At 41.0% G+C, this 24,128-nt stretch overlaps 1 protein-coding gene across 1 annotated transcript in view; it reads right to left on the bottom strand.

Annotated features, from left to right (window-relative positions):
• Positions 1-2,013: 2,013 nt before the first annotated feature.
• The window catches only part of LOC147670611 (uncharacterized), a 108,554-nt gene continuing 86,439 nt past the window's right edge, over positions 2,014-24,128 (bottom strand). Inside the window, exon 6 of the mRNA XM_086948132.1 lies at positions 2,014-3,423. Coding sequence (XP_086804258.1) covers positions 2,642-3,423 — 782 coding nt within the window. The 3' untranslated portion in view covers positions 2,014-2,641. The remainder of the gene's footprint in view (positions 3,424-24,128) is intronic.

Genomic DNA, 24,128 nt, shown 5'->3' with positions numbered 1-24,128 from the left:
TGAACTCTTACAAGGTATGTTGACCAGCACCTAACTTCCCATCCCATGCCCCTCTGTGACAGAGTGCGTCAGCATGCTAGCATGCACAACGTGACAGGCACTGCGCTATGCCTGCCACCCTGTGCATGCCAATGGTACCCCCCCTAGTGCAGCCCTCCACCTCCCCAACGCCCGGGGGCCTGTAACAATGAATTTCCGCATGCCTTCCCATGGCGGAGTCTCCGCCATGGGTAGCCCTTTCCGCATGCCCGTCATAATACGCATGTACCGCCACCATGGTATGTCCCTTTTCTACCCGGCCGGCAATCCAACCGGTGTAAAAGCAGCTGACGGTCTTTCCGTCCGCTGCAGTGCCCCTCGCCATACTAATATGGCAGGGGGTGGACCAGAGCCATTTGGAGGGTGGATCGCCACCACCAGGGTGGTGGTGGCCACCACCTGCCCGGCGGTGACAATCCGCCCGTTATGCTAATGACCCTCTATGTTCTTTGGTGTTCCACTCTTTGCTGTACTTGAAGCCTACATACATAAGCAAGGATTTCCCTTTCTGTGACTCTGTTAAAGTGGCTTTATTGGACATTTCTGTATTTAACTTAAAATATCAAATGAATGTTAATTACATTTTCTATGTGTTCATTAAGTTAATTAATATTACATACTTATAACACAGTTTTTGTTATGATTACTTACAATTTTTTATTGTTTTCTTTTTTCTGATACATTGATTTATTCATTTAGACTTTTTTTTCTTAAATTTTCTGGAATTTCTTTTCTTCTTTATTTTGCATATCTGAGAAAATTGAAGGTTATAGTTTTAGTTTTATTTTATTTATATTAAAATTATAGAAGTTATTTTTTAATAGTTGAATTGTTAAAGTCTTTGAATAATTTTATTTACTTCTTGTAGTATTTTCAGGATATATGTGGACAGCATGCTAGGCGTCTGTCTTCTTTGTAGGATGCAGGCACAAAAGTGGTAGTTTTGTTGTTTCTTTTGTTTCTTAATTATTACTTTGTCCTGATTGCTGAAAGTTTCTGATTTGAATGTGATTGGTCAGTTTATGATTTTTTGGGGCATTTTCCTTATTTTGAAATCGATAATTAAGCCATGTGTTTTTTCGGGGGTAAAAAGGTTTTTTGACAAGTATGTAGTTTTTGATGTTTTTATTTTAATGTTTTTTTCAAGAATCTGTTTGTCTAGAGTTTATACTTTAATATTTTTGTATGTTTTTATTTTGAAGGTAGGTGTGTCTATGTTATATGTTTCTATATTTTATTTATTGATATTTTGATAGCTACAATATTGAATTCCTCGATGTTATAGTTTTCAATATTTATGTGTTGTATATAGAGTGAATACAAAATCAATATTATGGTAATTATATTTTTGTCTCAATATTTTTATACCACAATATTTTTATGGCCAATATTCAGTAGTTCAATCATTCTAGTAGTATCCAAGTTCAGGGCTGAGGTCTTTGAACTTCGATGCCAGGCATATGCAATTGACCCACTCCATATATTTGCAACGTGTCCCATACTGAACCCATATTGGCTAGCCATCTTCAGCAAAATCTCTACTGCTATAGCCTTTTGATCTAATTCAATGCATCACTGACAATGATGGGAATTACAAGAAACCTTAAACATGATCTGGCAATTTGTATAGTAGTAACCATGTATCTATGACACAGTACCTACCACCCTTGTGTACGGAAAAGGGCACATGGAGTCTAAAATCACTATTGCTTTGATGAAAGGATGTCTTAAAAGTCACAACAGTTGGTTCAGACTTATCTGGGGCAAATTTAAAAAAGAACAATGTTCAAAACCAAAACCAAATCATATAATAGTTGAGGGGAGGAATGAATCAATAACTTTAATTGGCTTATCTCTACTGTACTAGAGATTTTAGGTTTTGTATTACTATGTGGCACATGTAGCAAGGATATAACTAAAACAAATTGAGAAAAACGAATAAAAACAATTACTAATTAATCAATCAATTCCTAATTGGTCGGGAAATGTCATTTTATTTTAATTTATTTTAGTGAAAGTTGTTTCTCCAATATCAAAAGGTCTTAATTAATGTAATGCTATAAATGTGTGCTCAATAAAAAAAGTTCAAACAAATATATAGTGTTGTGGAAGTCACTGCCTGGAAAGATAGCTAAGGGATGTGAAGATAGTAAATACAGTTGAGTTTACTTTTCTGCATTGTAGATTACTTCCATTGCTCATACTTAGCTCTTCCGGGTTTGTTTTGATTTTGTTTATGTATGTGAATAACGGAGTAGCTAGTGGAACCAGCTGGTTGATGATATGATTGGTACTATAGATGTCAGTTATAGTGACATCTGTCTCTATCTGTAATAGAGATTCACAGAGCAATAAAATGGTGCATTTCTTACTTACTGAACTTAAGGAAGACATTTCATTATTATGCATTTTGCATCACATTCTGTAATGGATGGCACATCCTGATGCACTTTTCTAAAGTGTTTTTGTGACCAATGTTCATCAAATTTTAACAGAAGTTTGCTTTTGCATGAGATTATGTTGGCATTCTTCAAGCAGTATCTCTTAACTCCCATGTTTTAATTTGGGGAATCTCGACCGGTTGTGTCCGTATCGGAAAATTTTAAAGTAAGCTAGAAATCTGAAAGGCCTTAAAGTCCCATTGAAAGGCATCAAAGAGTTCCTTCTTTTGCTGAACTGTTAACTCATTTAAAAGCTTCTTGGTTAACCAAGTGTGGTTCCCTAGGAAGGATTTATTTTCCAATTTCATCATCCAACTCCCCTTGTGTAACCCAAGCCTTTGCATTAGATGTCGCACCTCAATTTCCAGGAACTTATAATTTATTATATAGTCATATTTGATAAGGCATGAATGACATAAACTCACCATAGGTTGCCAGGGACTAGAGGACTTTTGCAATCTTTGAGTGAGAAAGCTAAAAATAAACTCTTGAAAGGGCTTTTTGTTTGCAAATTGCTGCAGGTAACCAGAGACAAGTCTTTCGAAAGGGTCCCTCACAAAGAGAATTTTTGTGTAGTAATTTGGAACATTTCCCATCTGCAATAATTGGACAGAATTGTTGTCCCTTGGTGGAACAGCTTCACGAAGACTCTGGTTGGAAACAGTTGGTGTCCATAGGGTTGCTTTATCCGTAGTCTGCAGTTCCTGTAAGAGCTGCTCCCAAACGTCCAGTTCGATTGCAGGTGCTTTACAGTACATCAGCTCAAGCTTTGCATTAACCACCATACTGGAGAGAGGCCCCTCGCCACTTTTGTGGCTCTGGGAATTGAAAGCTTTGGCATGTCTACTGCAGAAAGCTTTCAGCCTGACCTTTCTGAGTTTTTGTGCATGAAGCATTGTCTCATGTGTCCAGGAGATATCTTTGGGTCCTTTGATAAATCCACCTGAAAAACAAAATTAGTGCAGGGATTGTTAGCAGCAAGATTCAAAAGTGGAAAAACTTCAAAATTGGTTTATACTCACACTTGTCCATGAGAAATATGACTAATGAGAAATAACAAAACACAATATACCGTCCAAATAAATCCACAGGGAATTTTCAGAAAAGGTCACAACAGTTCGGGTAGTACTGGTAGTACTTAGGAAAACACAGGCGAAAATAGAAAATGTACTTGCCCAAAGAAGAGAGCAGATATGCCTAGTTCAAATGAGATTAGACCATATAACTGAATTACAGCAAGTGCATATGATTCAATCTAGAGCTACACAATTTACTGTCTCATAAATGGGTATGTGGGGCAAAAAAAATGTTTGCGTTATTGGCTTATAGGTCTGGCTTATTGGCACACTGGTTCAAATAACCCATTAAAACATTATTGAGCCAGCTAATGGAGGGTGTGAGAACCATTTGTTCATAGAAAGAGCAATAATATCTTGACACAACTACACTCATAGCTTCTTGAATCTAAAGGCTCAAGCTGCACCTAAATGGGGAGGCCCAACAATGCTGTGGTTGATTGAGATCCCATTCAGAGTGGATGTTACCTGGCTATTGCAGCTAGACTGTTCCCTTCACAGGCTCCAGCTTGAATGTTTTGCAGATGTTTCTATTTGCTAAGAAACAATGGACTACAATGTCACCCACAGGAACCAGTTTCTGAGATTAATTCAATCTTTCAACTTCTCACTTTTCGTTTTTTTTGTAGCTGATTGGCACCATTAGCCAGGTGATGATTCAAACATATTGCCAGTGGGCATTGGATATTCATTGGACAATTGGTCATGTTGGCAATTATGGAACGGTATTAAATAGGTGTAGCATGTTTTCAAAAGAGTTTGCAAGTAAATGTAATATTACTGTGACCTATGATTAGCATTCTCTGGTAGGAAGGGTGTTCCTCTTTTTTATTTAGCTTAAAAGGATTCTTATCTAATAAAAGCTTTGGGGTTGGCAGGATTGGGTCTGATTAACTGCCAAAAATAAGTGGGAATTATATGTTCTGTGGCCTTGATTTATGTCAATTCTGATATCTCTCAAGTATTGTGTTTGACAGTATGAATGTGATCAAGAAGGGCAATTTCCTTACATATTCCCCTATATGATTTAAATGATTGCCAAAATAGGTGCATGCTACTTCTTTAAGGTTAATGTCAAATGCAAAAAATCAGATATTTGGTTCATATCACAGTGACTAGATCATCTGGAGGCCTAAGACTCACAGCTTTCTCAATTAGTAGTTTCTTAATAGCTGCAGATAATGTAAAGCATTTAGTAATGGTATCAGGCAGGCTTTGGGTGTGTGATATTGTGCAAGAAATGATCTATACATATAGAAATCCTGCTCTGAACAACGGCAGTCCTAATTCCCTTCATTTTTTGTTAATTCTGCTCTGAGCTTAAGAGGTATTGTGGAAGAAGCAGTAATGTTGTCCATGGTGGGAAGCATTTCCACTCTACATGTGTGAACACATTTCAATATTTATTTATATAACCGTCACAGGATTGATAGATTAAAGTGTTTGCTTGAGGGCATTACATAAAAATCAGTTGTTCTACCACATTATCTAATGTGTAGGTCTTGCTTGACCTCGCTGTACTAGAAGAGATATAGGTCAATTGACACGAATATGTGCTTAAATTAGACAAAAATATTAGCATGTAATGTATTGGGTTTTTTTCAAAATAACTTTATTCGGATTCCAAGAATCCATAAAAGCACAATAAAATAACAAATATGCAGCAAAGTAATAAAATCCATATCAAAATAGATTAGACATTTCATGTTGATACACCATTAACAGTTCATCGGTTGATTTGGCAAGGATTTCATACAGGGTTAAAAATTCAGAGGTTGGACATCATCTTACGGGCTCGGGTGGCGATTTTCAAGAAAGTGAAAGTGCGGAAAACAAGTTCTTCATTTTCTAAAGAAAGCAACATCTGATAGGCTTTGTCCAAGCGAACAGGTCTCAGCTTTTTAAAAAATGGGGTTAAAAACCACTTCACATATCTTAGGTAATAATTACAAAAAAACAAAAAATGCAAGTCAGTTTGTACGCTCACCCCATCACAGGGGCATGATGTGTGGTCAAGATTGGGCTGGTAGCCAAAAGGGAAACATAACAAAAATGTAACGGTCCCTGCTCTCAAAAGAAATAAAAGGCTCCTTTCCCATTAAGTCATAGGCAAAGTAAGATATATTGGTAAGGGATGCCTATATAGTTCTATGCTCATATAACTTAATACGGAGGATGTATTAATATAGTAATGTTACCTTTAATCTTCTGCATTGCCACTGTGGAGGCTTTTTGAACATAACCATAATCATATCCTTGTGGGCATACCTCTGTTTCTAGCATGAAGTATAATTTGAAAGCTGGAGGAGGTTGCCTACCAGAACCTCTCTGCACTTAAAGTACAAATCTGCCTCAAAGTCAGAGAACATATCAGAAACTACTCTGTCCTTGAATCCTAGTTCATCATAAGCAACTTAAACTTTTATTTCCTGTAGTGTCCGCATTGCCTCATCTGATTGGTCTGTACCTTTGCTCTCATGTTTAGGAATACAATCCCTTTTACAAAAGACTGTATGTAAGTGGTATTGGTAACACATGTACCTAGTTGAAGGGCAGTGAATTGCTGGGACCGGACCGAAAGCAGAGATACAGTCAGATAGGGATTGAAAAGGTAGCTAAATTCTAAGATAATAAACTGTTACGCAGTTGCTGCAAGAAAATGGTTTATTAGTTTTATTACTTATTTCTATGTAATAAGTCGAAAGTATTGTCAGGTCCAACACGAAAAGTTCTATTAACCAGAACTCACCCCTGGTAGTGATGGAGAATGAAGAAAATTGTATAGAGTAATTCATAGTACCAAAACAAGTGAAAAGTAAAAACAAAACACAATTAAAATTCCACAACCAATTACTAAAAATATAATACCATTTTGAAGAAAAATGATATCTAAACAACAAAAATCCAATAAAGGGAACTCAAGATATGGATTTTCAAAGTTGTAGGGCAAAAAGTGTCAAGAAAGAGTAAAGTGCTATTTGGAAGTCACTGTTCATGGTTGAGCGGGACTTTGGGCAACTTCAGTCTGACCGTGAACAGAGGTTGGATGTCCCAGGCAGGTCCTCCTGGTCAAAATTCTTACTTTCTGACCTTGCCCTGAAATAGAAGTAGAATTTCTCTAGTAGAGAGAGCCTGAAGGTTGTATCAGGTGAAGTCATCTTGAAGTCAGCTAGTTGTTGGACGAGGCCCCGCTGAAGCTGTGAGAAAAGCCAGAAGCAGGAAAATTCAAATTTTATGGCTGCCAAAGTATTCTCACTGGGTGGATGCTATTCAAGATTTCTACCTTTGGGCTTCATTTATTTTTTGGAGTTCATACTCCTACAGCGGGGCAAGCCTGAAGCTGTATCTAAGTCTTCTCAAAATCGGACATTTTTGCCACAGGGTCCCGCTAGAGGTCTTGGAAGTCCAAAATGTTTCTAAGTTATAACTTTTCAGACTTTCTGGAGCAGCTTCTCTTGGTCACTTCTAAGGCTCCCCAGACCTCAGGGCAGGTCTCACTCCAGTACCAACAAGGTCCAGTCCAGGTCCAGATGCAACTGGCCAAATGTTCACTGCTGGAAAACGTCTGATGCAGCTTACTGTTTTCATGTAGCCACAAAGGACAGCCAACTGACCCTTGGAATCCAATTCTCAGACCTGGGAATAAGTGGGACCAGGTCCAGCCCCAGATCTAGTCTTCTTCTGCTGTGTCAGCTGTGTTCTAATGAGGTAGGGGGCGAGGTGTCACTTTTTTAGGATTCATTAGCTTGGATACTCCCTAACCAATGAAAAAAGTTACTAAAGTCAAGCATTCCCATTTTTGAAGTGCATCCTGGTTGCCTTACTGCAAACTATTTCACAATGCATTATTCTGGGTTTAATCCAACATGGCAACATGGCATTAAGGTGACTGGTGTCCCAGCCAGGAGTGCTTGTAGGAAAATGTGCCATCCCATCCTCCTTAACCACACAGACCTGGTTCTAGGACCAGCTCTCCTTCCCACTGGGCTGGTGACAAGCTGACTACAGTTAACCCATGGAACAAAGGTTTCTCGTTTCCATAGATCCCTTTACACTTACCTATGAATGGGCAGACCTCACCCTGGTCCCTTTTACGTTATTGAAGTTCCTGAACCGTACCCAACTACCTTTACTTAGCTGAGATGACCCACATACCTCACACATAGGTCTTCCTTCACTGGGAACAGTTTTCAAACCTCACTAAGGGGAAGCACTGACAAGGGGCAGCTGCTGGCAAGCTAATGCTAATTAGTCTAGTGGAGGTTCAGGCAGACAATGTCTTACTTGTTAGAAGTTACTTTCCATATATAATTATTAAAAAAAAAACAGCTTCACCATTGAATGTGATTTTTTTTTACCATATGGCGATCGGGGGGATGTGGCAATATAGCAGCTAGCATGTTAAATTCCACAGGCAGCGCTCTGAGATCTCCGAGGGGTAAAGAACACCCTTCGGTACCCTGTGCCACATTTATATATTCCTTATAAATGATAATGCATTGAGCCTTCGTGCAGCATGAATCCTGGGCCTAAGTTCATATTGAGTCATCCCAACATACTGATTATTGCACTTATGGTTTCAATTTATCAAAGCGGCGCTGCTTTTTGGAGCCTAGACCCAGGTTAGATGGGAAGGCTTTTAGTCAACTTACTCCCGGATTGTCATGTGCTTATCTAGGTTCCTGATCGATACTGTGACCTTATGCCCCTATTCGGCTATAAATCCATTTGTTCCCTATATTGGCATAACCGTTCAAGTGCGATTTTCTGTAAAGTCATCTCTGGCCTCACACGAGCAGAGCCACAGAGCCACATTCCAGCATGACTCTCTGCTACTTCCTTTGCGACCAATTAGTGCAATGACAGAGCAGCAGTCACTATCTGATATTCCTAGATAACACTCCGAGTTCTTCAACAAGATAAAAACTTAGCAAACCTGGAAATCCCCGCTTGCTATGTTTTGATTAGTAATGGAACTCTAATGAGCAACTGATAACTATCACTTCCTAGTGACATCTTTAATTGACGTCTTATGTCCAGCAAACTTGCGTCAAACCCGGCACCTGTCAGGTATAAATATTACCAACGTTGCCTTAAGCAATGAGCGAACATGTTGCTGATGCCAGCTGCCTGCATGACCCCGTGTTGGTAAAAACTAGCACTCTGTCGCTGCAGCCTGCTATCCTGTGGTGGTGAAGCTACTGATTACCATTATCGCCGCTACAGCGCGACCTATGGTGCAGTACGCTTGAGGAGCCGAGCAGCCGTCCTCTGCGAAGACATCCAGCCCAGCTGCCCGCGGACGCTGTCACCCCTCCTTCCTCGACGCGCTGAGAGAAGCCGCTGCCTTTCTCGTGCAGAGAAATCCAGTCCCGGCGCTTCCAGTTTACCCTCGCAGGTGACTGGGATATCGAGAGAGACCCCTGAAGGAGATACCAATCCTCCATCATTCTATTCAGAGGTATGGTGTTGACTAAACCCTTAGACGAGAATTCTTGAAACAAACCTTGGCAAAACCAACTTAACTTAAGCTACTTACTTACTCCCCTTCTCACGTGTTAGGCTTAGGTCAGGCACACTGGGGTAGGCTTAGTTAGAAGCACCAGTTGAGTATGTTAGCCTAATGTATATATGACTGTATATATGTTTTATTACTTTTAAACCATTGTATGGCTAAGAAACCATATCAATGCTTTTACAGTTCTATTTCGCTATTCTTATCTTACTGTACGTACTTTTTATAATAACAATTATTGCAATTGTGGCAATACATTTCTCTTGTACGAGAAGAAAGACTGTTCAATAAATGTTAACCCTTTATTGATACACGCCCGTCTCTCTATTCTCTACATACTGTGAAAGTAAACTGCACTGGACTGACTGAGTGAAATCTATGTCTATTGTTTCACACGACCCTAGAGATCGACTCTTGATCTGAGGAGCAAAGTTGTCATGTTGCACGGTTGTTGGAAAGCTGAATCCCTTCTTGTCTGTGCCAAGGAAGCTGATCACTTCCTATGCAGAGAAGAAAGTTTCCAGTGACCTCTGAGCTAGTTGGTAACACAACCCAATTAAGTTTAGCATAGTCAGTGGAGGCCTGGAATATAAGCAGTTCCACGTCGATACTACTGTTTATGTTATTCCAATGCGCAGGGCCTAGTGGGAAACTAGGAACTACACTACATGGCGCCCTAACGTTTGGTAAGGCGATAAACTAACGTAAGACTTGTAGAGTAACTCAGTCGTGCATATTTCACACCCCTTTCTCCCGTAAATACTCCAATAGACGTCTGGAGTGGGTGAAAGGTTAAAATCCGCCCGACCTTAGTAGGAAGAGATTCCTATGTAAAGCTCTGGTTTATTCAACGTTGAAGGATACAGTGTTCCAAAATATTGTGCATCTAATCTTTGTCTCCTTGGAGACCTACTCTGCAAAAACTGCATTTATACAATGTCAGTAGAAAACAACGGCACCACTGGGGCCGCAGTAGATGCGACTCAGCAAGGTCCCGAATACACAGACCCGGGTGCTATTATCATCCCGGTCCAGTTAAGAAGATCTATAACTTTAAAACTTATAGAACACGGACTGACACCTCAGGGTGGTACAGTAATTTTCGTGATAGAGGCTCACGAGTATCGGCAGACAGAGGTATTCTATTCATGGATAAACTTTCCAGCGGTAAACGCTATAACACAAGAGTTTCACTATTACAAAATAGAGGAACCTCCGGGAGAGTACGCTCCTTTCAAGGAGGTTGAAATCCCACTTAAATTTCAAGAGCACCTGCTCTGGTTTAATGGCGCCCTAAAACACAATGATCACATAACTAGGCTCGGTCCACTAGGTAGACCAGGAGCCACGTGGCCGGTTCTAGCCAGCTACACACCACATCCTGACATTGCAAAAATGTCTAGAGAAGAGCTGTTAGCACAGCTAAACACATTAATAAAAATACATAGGCAATTAGTCCAATATGTAATACGGACTGCAACAGTCCAGCCAGCTGTTAATACACCACAGCTGACCCCTCATCAGGGGAATACAAATAAAATTACACCACAGAACATACAGTCATGTCTTGGTAAAACACCCGTAAAACGGGAACAAATTCCTTTCTGGTTAGCCCAGAAAATCACTCAAATAGAGGCAGTATTTCCTGATACTACCCCTATTGAAAAACACAGAATCTTGACCATCTGCCTTCCTATGGGAATCGCACCACACGTGGAGGACTGCGACACTTGGGGTACAGTCTTTGCTTCCATTTACACAAAAACACACGGTGTTCCGTCTATGGCGGTAATACCAGACGTGCTAAAACAGATTCAAAATGAATTCGGTCCAGAACCCGCTTTAAATCTAGGTATGAAATTACTGAAAGACTTCAAGCAGGTCACGGCTATATTATTAGCCAATGTAAAGGGAGAAGCAGCATCTGTGGCGATTCGCCAGAAGTTGAGGGAAACAGATATAAAAGATCCTGTTGAGCTTGCAAAAATCATAGAAAAATGCTATGAAGAATTAGGTAGAGACAGCTTGGGTGGGAAACCAGTTAAGCCCCAACTTCTCGAAAATCCTGAAAAATTATTTATTAAAAATAATTTAAACACTCCTAAAAAGAGCTGGGATGGAAATAAACAATCCACTCCCAAGGAAAAAGTTTTCCAGTCCAGAGGAAGGTCTCCTCGACGGAGGGAAAGAACTCCGACTCGAGAACGCCAGTCTCCCCAACGGGAGCCCTCTGAGAAAAGATATAACCTTAGAAATAGGGATAATATAAAAAGACCTGATAGATATCAAAGTATTGATACACGTCCCTCTCGATCTCTTCCACAGAATTCGGAAAGAAGAGGACGGTCAGACCCTGGAGAGCACACCAAGTCCAAAGACAAGGAACCTGCTCAAAATAAGAAATCTCAATTTCAGAAAAAGAAGGTAGCCAGTATTAGAGTAATCAACCATGCCGAGAATACTGAGGACACAGTTGAAAAACGGGGAGTGGGCATTGACAATGTTGGACAGTGCAGCAGAGATCAGTATAGCGCGCAAGATCTTGATGAGTCATCTGGAGACAGTGGACACGAATGAATACATTCAGGTTGAAACTGCCGACACCAGACTTAGCGAGCCCCATAAAATATACGAAATAACATTGCGTATAGAGGGTGATAAGACTAGGAAAATTAAGGGTCTATTTTGGGATAAGCTCTCAAAAGGCTATGATATTCTGTTAGCTGAAAAAGATTGGCCTCCAGAGTTTGTCAGGGAGTGCCCTCGTGGCGAAGAAGTGATTATGCCTGCCTTCTCGAATCACATACCGATTCACAAAAAATACACATATGCAAGGAAATGGGCTGTAGCCCAGGCACCTGCATTGTATAAAAATCATGTAGGATGGGATGAGGATTCACCTCCTCACAAAATCCAACTAAAAAGTGAACCAACTGCCCAACGGCAGTATCCCATAAAGCAAGAATCTAAAAAACAGGTCAGGGAGATCTTAGATCAACTTGAGTACCAGGGGGTGATTGAAACATGCACCTCTCAAATGAACAATCCTTTGTTTCCTGTCTCCAAGCCAGACAATTCATATCGTCTAGTTTTGGACTACAGACACCTTAATACATGTTGCAAAACTTTTGCAGTACAAAACTCGCATAGTGCAGCCCTAATGAATAACATAGTTAGGAAAAAATACAAAACGACATTAGACATTTCTAATGGTTTCTTTTGTCAAAACATTGCACCAGAAAGCAGATACTTGACCGCTTTCTCCGCATTTGGGTCACAGAAAAAATTCTGTCGACTCCCACAGGGGTTCAAGAACAGCCCAGGACTATTCTCAGCTAGGGTAACAGAGTTACTACAAATCTATGATGATGAAGCATTATCTTACGTAGATGATATTTATCTCACAGACGACGACTTGGATACTCACTTGAAAAGAGTGAACACCATTATACTTGGGTTCGCAGCAGAGGGTTACAAATTCAACTTTAAAAAGTCCCGAATTGCCCATCTGACAGTACTGTTTTTAGGGTACGAATTATCAAGTGAAGGAAAAAGCCTAGCGGACAACTTCTTAGAGAAGTGCGCTGTACTCCAAGCTCCAAAAACGCTGAAGAATTTACAATCCATACTAGGTTTTCTGAATTTCGGAAGAACTTACATCCTAAATTACGCAGAGAGGGTTAAACCTCTCTACGAACTAATTAAACCTAATTTAAAACAAATCAATTGGACTCAAAAACACACAGAAATTTTGAGATCACTGCAAACAGATATGTTAGCAAAAACAAAATTAGATACACGTGACAACACGATCGATCTTGTAATCCGAGTCATCCCAGGAAGATGCGGATTCACGTACCTAACCTCTAATGAGGGAGAAAAGGTACCAATTTCAATTAAGTCTCACTTGTACACACAAGCAGAAAAAACATTCAGTCGCACAGAAAGAACTGTGAACGCAGTGCAAATCGCATTAGCAAATGAAAGAGAACTAGCACACGGCAAACGGATTAATATCCTTACAGCGGAATCCGCCTTCGAAGCGCTATTCAGCCCAGTAAACCTGCCTACAGTGTCACTGGATCCGAAATGGATACAGTGCATAGATTCTCTAGGAGCGGAAGATGTGAAATACTATTTCGCCCCGCAATACGAAGAACTGAATGATTTAGAGTATGAAGAAGAATATCCTCTGCCAATCGAAATTCTGCCTCTCCCACAATACGCCTGTATAATCTATACAGATAGCTTTGTACAGCATTTTAATGTAGAGAGTAAATCCTACAATGCAGCATGTGCGATCATTAAAGGTCGTTGGCTGTCCGGTAAATTCAGACCGAAAGTAACAAAAACTGAATCAGTAAAGTACTGTTCGGTTCAAAGAACTGAAATCAGATCTTTAAAGATGGCGCTCGAAAATGCAGAACGCGAATTCCCCACACTTATCGTGTGCGATTCTCATTTTTGCGTCAATTCTTACAACAATAAACTGCAGAGTTGGATCGAAAACGACTACAAAGATGACACAGGTGCCACAATAAAGCATAAATTGCTCTGGAACGAGGTAGCTCTTTTACACAAAGAACTACAAAAGACTCACGTGATTCACGCACAGAGTCTTCAACGTGATGGCGTTCACGTTGCAGGGAATTCATTGGCTAATACAGCCACCGCGGAAGCAACTAAACCGGCTTCCGTAGCCACAAAAAAGCGTACAGATAAGTATATAGACGGGGAAACCATGCTAGCAGTAAAAACGACCGTAAAAGGCGACTGTGCAGCACTACCCGTAAACTATCCACTCAATTATGCATACATAATCGATGCAAACTCCGTTCCTTTTGCTCGAATCCCTGGAGTGGGGGATAGAGTAATTCCAAACAGGAGCAGGAGGGGCTTCCTCCTACTGGAAGCACACATGGGGTTGGGTCTGAGACACCAAACAATCAAAGCCTCTCTGAAAGAATTGCAATCAGAGTACTGGTGGCCAGGAATGAGTATAGATATTCAATGTTTTGCTCAAAATTGTGAAGACTGCAATAGAGATCGCAGTAATGAACAGGCCAGGGTAGTTTCAGGATCCCTTCTAGACAGCATAAGGCGGTCTATCTGCGCAATCAAAGAAGAGAAGCGCGTCCCAGTGTACAACGTTTAAGACGAAAAGCATTTAAAAAATGAGGTCCCCAGCGCTCGGCTGACGCTAGAACGGTTATAAAAGATTTGCGAGTCTATATCGGCACATACGCAATTACCACGTTCCATTCTGACCAGGGTCCTGCTTTCAGCTCTCGAGCCTATAAGAAGGCCATGGCCAGCATGGGAATTGGGTTGCGGTATTCTTGTCCGTCATACCCCGGAAGGGAATAGTGTGGTAGAAAGAAAAAACCGTGACATAAAGCAATCTATAACAGCGAAGGTATTAGGTTCAGGCGCTGGGTGGGTCAAACATTTAATAAGTGTCCAGACTAGTCTTAACAACATGCCAAGAAATTCTCTAAAAGGTTTCAGCCCATACGAACTATTGTTCGGAATAAGAATGAACGTTCAGGACCTCGATAGTCAGATGTCAGTGGTACAAGCAGAAACAAAGCAGTTTGAAGTAAAAGACCGTTTGGCTGTTTTACAGGAACTGAATGAAACAAGAAAATCATTAAGCAACATAAAGTTAAAGCAACAGCCAAATACCACTGACGAGGCACCACCCGCAACAGCCCCAGCAAGGCCTGTCTGGATTCCAAAGATTGGGGATCTAGTCAGAGAAAAGATCGCGGTTAAGAAGGAATTTGGGCCTTCTTACAGAAAAGCAGTACCTGTCTTAGCAGTCACCGGAACAAGATCAGTTGTGCTACCGCCCCTTGCTGGTAAAAAGGAGAACAGAGTCGTGTCTATCGATCTGGTAAAACCACAAGCATGTGGCCTATAATCAACAGTAGGCCCAGTGGACTCCCAAGAAACAACAGAATACCCAAACTTGCAACAATCCAAGAGGTTCAAACTGAAAGACTAATCACATTCGATCAGCCTGCAGTGCACAATGAAGGACTATGCAATAATGCCATGGAACTCGTGCCTCTTGAAACACAGATTGAAACAGTTCGTCAAGAAACAACACCAGTCTACACTAATGTGGCATCAGAAAGTGCTACCGAAAGACAGATTGAAAGAACAATCCCATCAATTGACAGAACTGCCTCTGGTTATTTCATCAACTTCGACAACTTCTCTGAAGATGAAAACGATCCCGAAGTGATGCCAGAAACAAAAAAGTCTTTTAAAGAAAAAGCAACGGAACTCTTTCATCAACTGAAGGAAATCTACCTTATTTCCCCTTGGCTAGAGTTCTGGTTTGGTGTAGGTGTATTTTTCCTCCTGCTTTGGCTCATCATGGTACTGTGTTTGGGAAAATTCATTTAAGGAAAATATATTACAATGGACACAGCAAGTCAGAACATCAACCTAGTCCTGAAACCACACAGATCATCCCACGTGAAGAAAAGAGAACTGTCAACAGTAAATGTCACAGCAATTCCAATACCTGGTGGGGTAGTGTGGGAGAAAACAGACTATGAGATCTATGGTCCGGTCGAAATCCTGAAGTATCCTCATCAACTAAAGGTTTCCTTAAGTGACTTTGTGACTCCTAGTACATTCTCTGATGATTGGGACTTTAACAGTATTAATGACATGATGTCTGATTTAGTAATGTCAGCTAGATTCACAGATCATGATTATTTACAAGGTTCATCTAGTTATGAGCAGTTATTCTGTTACACCCACTATGGGGATCATTACTTGCATAAATCTGCACAGCCTAGAAATGTTTTTATGTATAATCAATGGGAACATTGTTCTACACCACCTAAAAGCAGTTCTAAAGCATTTTTTGAGAAATTCAAATACTTCTCAGGGTTTAACACCAGTGATGCAGAAACGTTTTATTATAAACTGTTAGACAAAACAGGAATGAAAACAATGCTGACAAATTCAAAATTGATATATTCAGAAGCATTTTATGACAAAATGATGACATTTGGTTTTGATTATTGGAAAAATAATATTGAAACGAAATCAATTTGGGGTACAAAAGATTGGCAGGTGCAAGGCATAGAAGCACTGTTTAGAACCTGCATGATACCAGAACAAATGTTATTTTTAAATGACACTGTACACCAAACATCTTGTCTTGGCCTAGCTAAGAACAAAGACCTGAAAGCACCGTCTATACCAAAGCCAATACCTGAAAATGCAACAGCTGATATTGAGTTAGACGTGTCACAAATTTTACATTTCAACAGAACACATCCTGATTGGAAAAAGTGGTTAATCTGGCCTACAGACACAAATAGCTGTCAAGATAGATTCCTGAATAAAACACAGGGTTTAAAAATGACCAGATTAGACCCTAGATATTCCCAGAGACAACATCCAGGAATTATAACCACATACAGTGTAGGGAAACTCTGCCTTGAATGGCTAACTACATCCACACTGGCTGAAATTAAGCAACACTTGTCTTTATTAAAAGATGGTGCTGATTTGCGCGACTTCATTCTTGGTCCACGCAAACAGCGTCAAAAGCGTTTCATAGCGACCAGCATCTATGCTGCTTACAACGAGGCTTGGAAAGTAAAGCAAATTGAAACTGCTGAAAAAATACGAGAAATTGATCGTATTAATTTGGAAAAATCACTTTCTGTGGTAGACAATGGGTTAATGACTCTGTCTTCCAGAATATATTCTTTGGACAATATTGTATCCTCTGCCTTTGATGTGATAGACAGGGATTTGCTAATGTTACAACATGGCCAGTCTCAATTACGCTCTATTATAGAACTAGGCTGGACGCTGCAAAATCTTCGTTCAGGCTATGTGCCTTGGCGTCTGATAAACACAACGTCATTATTTTCCATTTTTAACCTTACTGATAAACAGATCAGTTTGGCACAGAAAGGAGCAGACTATACAATCTTGAGCATCGAGAAACTCGAGAGATTACCATTGACAATGTCAGAGAGTCCAGTCATTGAATGGATAATACACGGAATTATCACAATTCCGATAACAACTTTCCGCTTTAAAAAGTGCCTTGAATACATACCTGCTGGCCAGTATGAACAATTGGGTAAGGGATATGTTAAATCCGAATGGAAATTACCATACACTCATTCTTGCTATAGTGACAGCGACAAAAATGTATTTCTTAGTGGTGAAAACTGTAAACACTCACTAAGCGGTATACTTTTGTGTCAGGGTATTAATTTACACGGAGCATGTGATGGCAATTCAAACAACCTTTCATGCCACCAGCTAGTCACACCTGCAACTCAGATAGAGCCCTTCTTTATGCAACTCGCAAACGGGAGTTACATTCTAAGAACGGATCACAGGTGCTGTGGCCTCGCGCCCGGAAAAAGTTATCTAGTGCAAGTAACGTCCATGGTCAAATGTTGCATGCAAGCATTGTTCCCGAGCGGGCCTCCAGACATAGTGACTCCCCTCTGGCCTCGTCTGAATCTCTATTCTATACGAATTGATACATTAAGCAAAATGAAATCTGTGCTTTTACAGACAACAGTGCCTATAACGTCATCTAAAGAGACGTATGATCTTCTAGTCGCAAGGACGGCTACTGAAGTCCATGACCTTTTATCAACAAATTGCCCCGTGCATTTCGTACAAATGCTCGACCAACTCCTTAACATGTCTAGTGCTACAAGCATCCCAGGCATATTTAAGACAGTCTTTACGGGACTGCTAACACCCTTCCAGGCAATTTTGGGAATCTTTCCTAATTTTGTGCACTCCATCTTTGGTGGTATTCCACTATTTTTTGGACTCATCGCAGGGATTCTATTTTTGACCCTTCTGCTACGTTATGGCAAACCTCGGCTCAGACATAGCTCCCATGGGGATGGAAGAGACAATCCTAGCAATGCGCTACAGGGACAGGATAACTAACGTCCTCGGATTGGCCAGGCTGAGAGATCTAAACATGACCTGGTTCCTTTCATTCAGACCAATATGGCAAAATTGCATTTTACCTGTGCTACGGTGTATGCTTTGCGGCGATGAATGCGTGTTGGACATCTGTCTTTCACTTCCATCAGCAGTACCAACGGACGTCGATACTTTGCTAAGTCCAATAACGGCTCACGCATTGTGTTGTCCCCAGCGGCTACCAATCCTGATGACGGCATTCGTGGAGACTCCTGTACTACAGCCAAGTGGTAACAGTGGAGCGAGTGACAAAAGCAACATCATCCAGGTACAACGTTCTGTGAGCAGAGCTGGTCCTGTCTTCGATGACAGCAATCATTCTCACACCTGCCAAGTTACAGCGCTATCTAATTTGGTTGAACTATCACCTGATTTTGTAGACCAATTCTTTGCGAGCCTGTCTGATACGATGTTCTCACCCACAGAGAAACAATAACTTTTGAGAAGCTTTCCGACACACAGCGTTCCCATGAACTCTGAATTCGGCCTTCAGTTTTGATCAACATAAAACTGCCAGGAGCTTTGGTAAACTGATTTTTCTTTGAATTGGACAATTTTTTAATATTGACCCTTTCCTTTTGGCACGAACAATTCTTTGCTTAACGTAAAAACTATTCTTAGAGAACAGAAGCTTCACACTTCTATTTCTAAACACATCTAGAGACATAACAACATAACACCAGCCTCTAGCACACATATTATTACAATGCATTTTTATGTGATGTTTTATCTCGCATTTCTTCTGTCAGAGATACTTCATGTGTAATTCTTTATGCATAATCGTTCATTGATTTCATATGCAATAATTTTTGAATGATTACTATGCTTTTAAAACTACGTACAGTACCTAAATTCCATGTATTACAAGTACGCCTATTTCAAATGCATTTATGTATTTTGGGGTGGGCTATGTTACACAATGTTACACATGCATCTAATTGCTTAGTTTTAGTAATTTTGATGGACATGAATTCGTGGAGTGGGTGTCATGTGCTTATCTAGGTTCCTGATCGATACTGTGACCTTATGCCCCTATTCGGCTATAAATCCATTTGTTCCCTATATTGGCATAACCGTTCAAGTGCGATTTTCTGTAAAGTCATCTCTGGCCTCACACGAGCAGAGCCACAGAGCCACATTCCAGCATGACTCTCTGCTACTTCCTTTGCGACCAATTAGTGCAATGACAGAGCAGCAGTCACTATCTGATATTCCTAGATAACACTCCGAGTTCTTCAACAAGATAAAAACTTAGCAAACCTGGAAATCCCCGCTTGCTATGTTTTGATTAGTAATGGAACTCTAATGAGCAACTGATAACTATCACTTCCTAGTGACATCTTTAATTGACGTCTTATGTCCAGCAAACTTGCGTCAAACCCGGCACCTGTCAGGTATAAATATTACCAACGTTGCCTTAAGCAATGAGCGAACATGTTGCTGATGCCAGCTGCCTGCATGACCCCGTGTTGGTAAAAACTAGCACTCTGTCGCTGCAGCCTGCTATCCTGTGGTGGTGAAGCTACTGATTACCATTATCGCCGCTACAGCGCGACCTATGGTGCAGTACGCTTGAGGAGCCGAGCAGCCGTCCTCTGCGAAGACATCCAGCCCAGCTGCCCGCGGACGCTGTCACCCCTCCTTCCTCGACGCGCTGAGAGAAGCCGCTGCCTTTCTCGTGCAGAGAAATCCAGTCCCGGCGCTTCCAGTTTACCCTCGCAGGTGACTGGGATATCGAGAGAGACCCCTGAAGGAGATACCAATCCTCCATCATTCTATTCAGAGGTATGGTGTTGACTAAACCCTTAGACGAGAATTCTTGAAACAAACCTTGGCAAAACCAACTTAACTTAAGCTACTTACTTACTCCCCTTCTCACGTGTTAGGCTTAGGTCAGGCACACTGGGGTAGGCTTAGTTAGAAGCACCAGTTGAGTATGTTAGCCTAATGTATATATGACTGTATATATGTTTTATTACTTTTAAACCATTGTATGGCTAAGAAACCATATCAATGCTTTTACAGTTCTATTTCGCTATTCTTATCTTACTGTACGTACTTTTTATAATAACAATTATTGCAATTGTGGCAATACATTTCTCTTGTACGAGAAGAAAGACTGTTCAATAAATGTTAACCCTTTATTGATACATGCCCGTCTCTCTATTCTCTACATACTGTGAAAGTAAACTGCACTAGACTGACTGAGTGAAATCTATGTCTATTGTTTCACACGACCCTAGAGATCGACTCTTGATCTGAGGAGCAAAGTTGTCATGTTGCACGGTTGTTGGAAAGCTGAATCCCTTCTTGTCTGTGCCAAGGAAGCTGATCACTTCCTATGCAGAGAAGAAAGTTTCCAGTGACCTCTGAGCTAGTTGGTAACACAACCCAATTAAGTTTAGCATAGTCAGTGGAGGCCTGGAATATAAGCAGTTCCACGTCGATACTACTGTTTATGTTATTCCAATGCGCAGGAACTAGGAACTACACTACAGGATGAAGCACTCGAGATTCCCTGATGGAGCAGAGATGGTGCTGGAGGCTCGAGCTGACGAGCAGGCGCAGTGTCCCTAACGTGATAGGACTCCCAAGATGTTGGTCTTTTTTCCTTGATGGGTTAGGCTTATAGTTCAATGACCAAAGGAGATAAGGCAGGGCATCCAGGAGGAGGACACCAGAAATGGCAGACTGCAAATTTATAGAGAAGCAGATGCAATGCATTGAGACACTCTTGGAAGGCATGCTCAGAGGAGCTTGGCTGACTTGGCAAGATCAGGTGCTTACAGCTACTCCAGCAAGCCAGGGAGATTCAACAGCAGTCTATCCCAGGCAAAAAACAATTCTCAAGCATATGGTAATGTGAAAGCAAGTACAGCCCAAGTTATTGATGAGAAGAAGTCTGCTGAATATCCTGAGACAATCTCCCAAACTGGTGATTGATGCTATAGATTTATGAAAACAATGAACCAAAAGAGCACCAGACATCCTGGCTAAGGCCAAGTGCAGAAGGCAAATGTGTTACCAAAATTACAAATGCAAAAGCAAAGAAGAAGATAACAAAATTTAATGTGCATCATATAACCTCTGATTAATGCCTCAAAAGCATGAATAAATACCAAATTCTGGCTTCAACTAGGCGGATCAAAGAAGGGCTCACCAATGCAAATTCAGTCATTTATGAAGCTGGTGGGCGCAGTATTCACGGCCTGGTTGATGTGAAGTCCGCCGCCAGGCCAATAGTGAATATCCCATCCACCATAATATACATCTGGCCCTTAGCGATGGATTTAATTCTTGGCAGTAAGGATACTACGTCGCAACGGCAATGGAGTATCCCCACCTCCAAGAATGTGGTCCGCGCGCCACAGTTAGATGCAGGCAGACTTTCGTGTTAATCACGGAGAAGACTACTCTGTCTCCACATTGATTAACCCCCTCCGATGGCCCTGGTGAGCAAGGGCTGTCAGAGAAATTACTACAATTTGGATGGGCAGATATGTAATCATTTTTAGGTTCAGCCTGTAGGCAGTGTGCATGCGCTCTTGCTATGGCAACAATCTATTGTTTTAAAAAAACCTCAGAAGGTGTTTTTAGCCAACCAACACTTAATTATTAGCCCTCTGCTGCTTTCTTTGTGAATTATCTGTTACTATAAAGAGGTATTGCATACAAAGTGCCATAATTTGCTGTGCCAGCTTTAGAATGCGTAGAAAAGGTACAAACATATCCTTTCACTCCTTGGAAAATACCAATCTACTTACACTTCCTACTTTTGGGATTTGATCTGTTCATAGACTGAGTGATAAATAAAAGAAAGTGGACAGTCTGCTTCACAACACTCACAGCTTTAAGTAAGCCTCAGGAATTAAATCAGGACCTAGAATGATGATGCTACTATCAGTAAGACAAACACATATCAGCTACAATATGGATTGTGCTGCTTTCAATAAAGAATTATTTCTTTGAACTTAGGTATCGGTTGAAGAAACTGAATAGTTCAGACAGCTGAATGACCCATCAAACTGCATTTAGGTCACACGTGGTGTTAACAGTGAGTACTTGGATTGTTATTCAGCAACATAAAAATTATAAAAATGGTGAGTAATTATGAAAAGTTGCTTAACTTAATAACTTGTAATCTTTGTGCCAAAAGTACCTCTAGTTTGAACTAGTGCAGTGTGAGTAAACCAGAACCTGGAGTATATTCTTCGATTTGGCACATTAAAAAAAACTGTGAAGTAATAAAATGGAGTGTTTGAGACATGTTCTAAATATTAGGGACATGAGGACCTTCTGGAAACTAATAAATACAGTCTCCAAGAAGGACAAACCAGCACTTGAACTGAATCTAGGGGCTGAGGTTTGGAAGGTTCACGTTCAGTCACATTATTCCAGAGTGGGGGGACAACTCAGGGCATGCAGCAACCCATTGTCCACAGCCACAGTTAGCTCGCCTGGATATCCTCGAAATTTCCCTAAAAGAGGTAGCGGCCGCAATTAACCGAGTAACTCCCGCAAAGGCTCCGGGCTTAGATAAGATCCCTGGAGATCTCTATCGTACAGAACCTAGTATCTGGGCTCCATACTTATGGACTATATTCAATGCCATTCTCCAGGGAATGGAGATTCCAACATGGTTAGGGGCGGAAATCATTCCAATTTTCAAAAAGGGATCACTCCTCCATCTTGCAAATTATCGGCCCATTAGCCTTATTGATGTCGCACAGAAAAGTTTTGCTCGAGTACCCCTGGACCATTTACAGAACTGGTTGCAAGAATTTTCCATTCTAAGTCTCTATCAAGCCGGTTTTAGAGCAAACATTTTCACAATCGATCAAGTTTTCAGGTTGCAATTATTGCACTGGAAAACGGTAATCTTGGAGGTTGGCAGCCTCTATATGATCTTTGTGGACTTAAAACCGGCTTTCGATTTAGTCCCCAGGGAGAAATTATGGGTTATTCTATTTGATTTGGGAGCGCCCCCGTACTTATGTCACATTTTGAAAAGATTGCATGAACATAACTTCACCCAAATCAGAGATGGAAAGAACGGAGAGCTCACTGATCTCATACCTATAGAGAGAGGTGTGCGGCAAAGGTGCGTTCTGCCTCCAACACTCTTTTGTATTTTTATTGATAGTTTAGTGGGGGCCCTGATAGCAGGAGGGGACATAAATTACCCAAGTTAGCGGGCCGCAAGGTACCTGCTTTGATGTTCGCAGACTATACACTCCTGCTGTTGAGGTCACCGATGGGCATACAAAGGGCATTGGACATCTTTCACTCATTTTGCAAGGATAGGTGTCTGGAAATTAACACCCAGAAAATCAAATACATGGTTTTCAATGCAGGGCACTCTAAACGACCCAATCCACAACTAGCTGTGGAACTCTTAGAGAAAGTCCCTGAATGCGAATACTTGGGATTGTCTCTAAACGAGAAAATGGAGTGGGGTGTTCAAATTAAGAAAGTTTGTCTAAGAATAGCACAAACATCAGGGGGGCTAGGGAAACAGCAGAGGAAATGTGTTCATAAGATGCTGGGGCCAGTCCTGGTAATATATAAGGCACAAGTGAGAGGAGCGGCTTTATATGGGGCAGAACTATGGGGTCATTGGTCATCTGAGCAACTTGTTAAGACCGAGAACTCATTCCTCAGACAACTTGTAGGACTTTCCAAAAGCACACAACTCACCCCACTCCAAATGGATCTTGGAGTTAACCCAATTTCACTGGAGGTAGCCCTCAGATCCTTGCTATACTGGCGCAGTTTATGGAGCACTCCAGAACTATCTATGTATAGAGAGGAACTGAGGGGAGTGGCAAACCTTAATGGAGCAAGTAAAATATCTTGGCTTACCCATATTAAGAACTCCTTGATATCCATTGGAATGAGAGATTTATGGGATAGTGCCAAAGCTAGATGCCCGTCAATAGCTAGGAAGGTCTTGATAAAGAATTTCAAGGATCATAATCTCAACCTATTACTGAGGGGTCCCAGGATAGGTACACTTACATCATCTTTCCTAGAAGTCAAACTGCAATATAGTTTAGAACC

This window comes from Lissotriton vulgaris, unplaced genomic scaffold, assembly GCF_964263255.1.
Source record: "Lissotriton vulgaris unplaced genomic scaffold, aLisVul1.2 SCAFFOLD_2425, whole genome shotgun sequence".
Classification (NCBI taxonomy): Eukaryota; Metazoa; Chordata; class Amphibia; order Caudata; family Salamandridae; genus Lissotriton; species Lissotriton vulgaris.
This window is presented reverse-complemented; position numbering and strand designations above follow the sequence as displayed.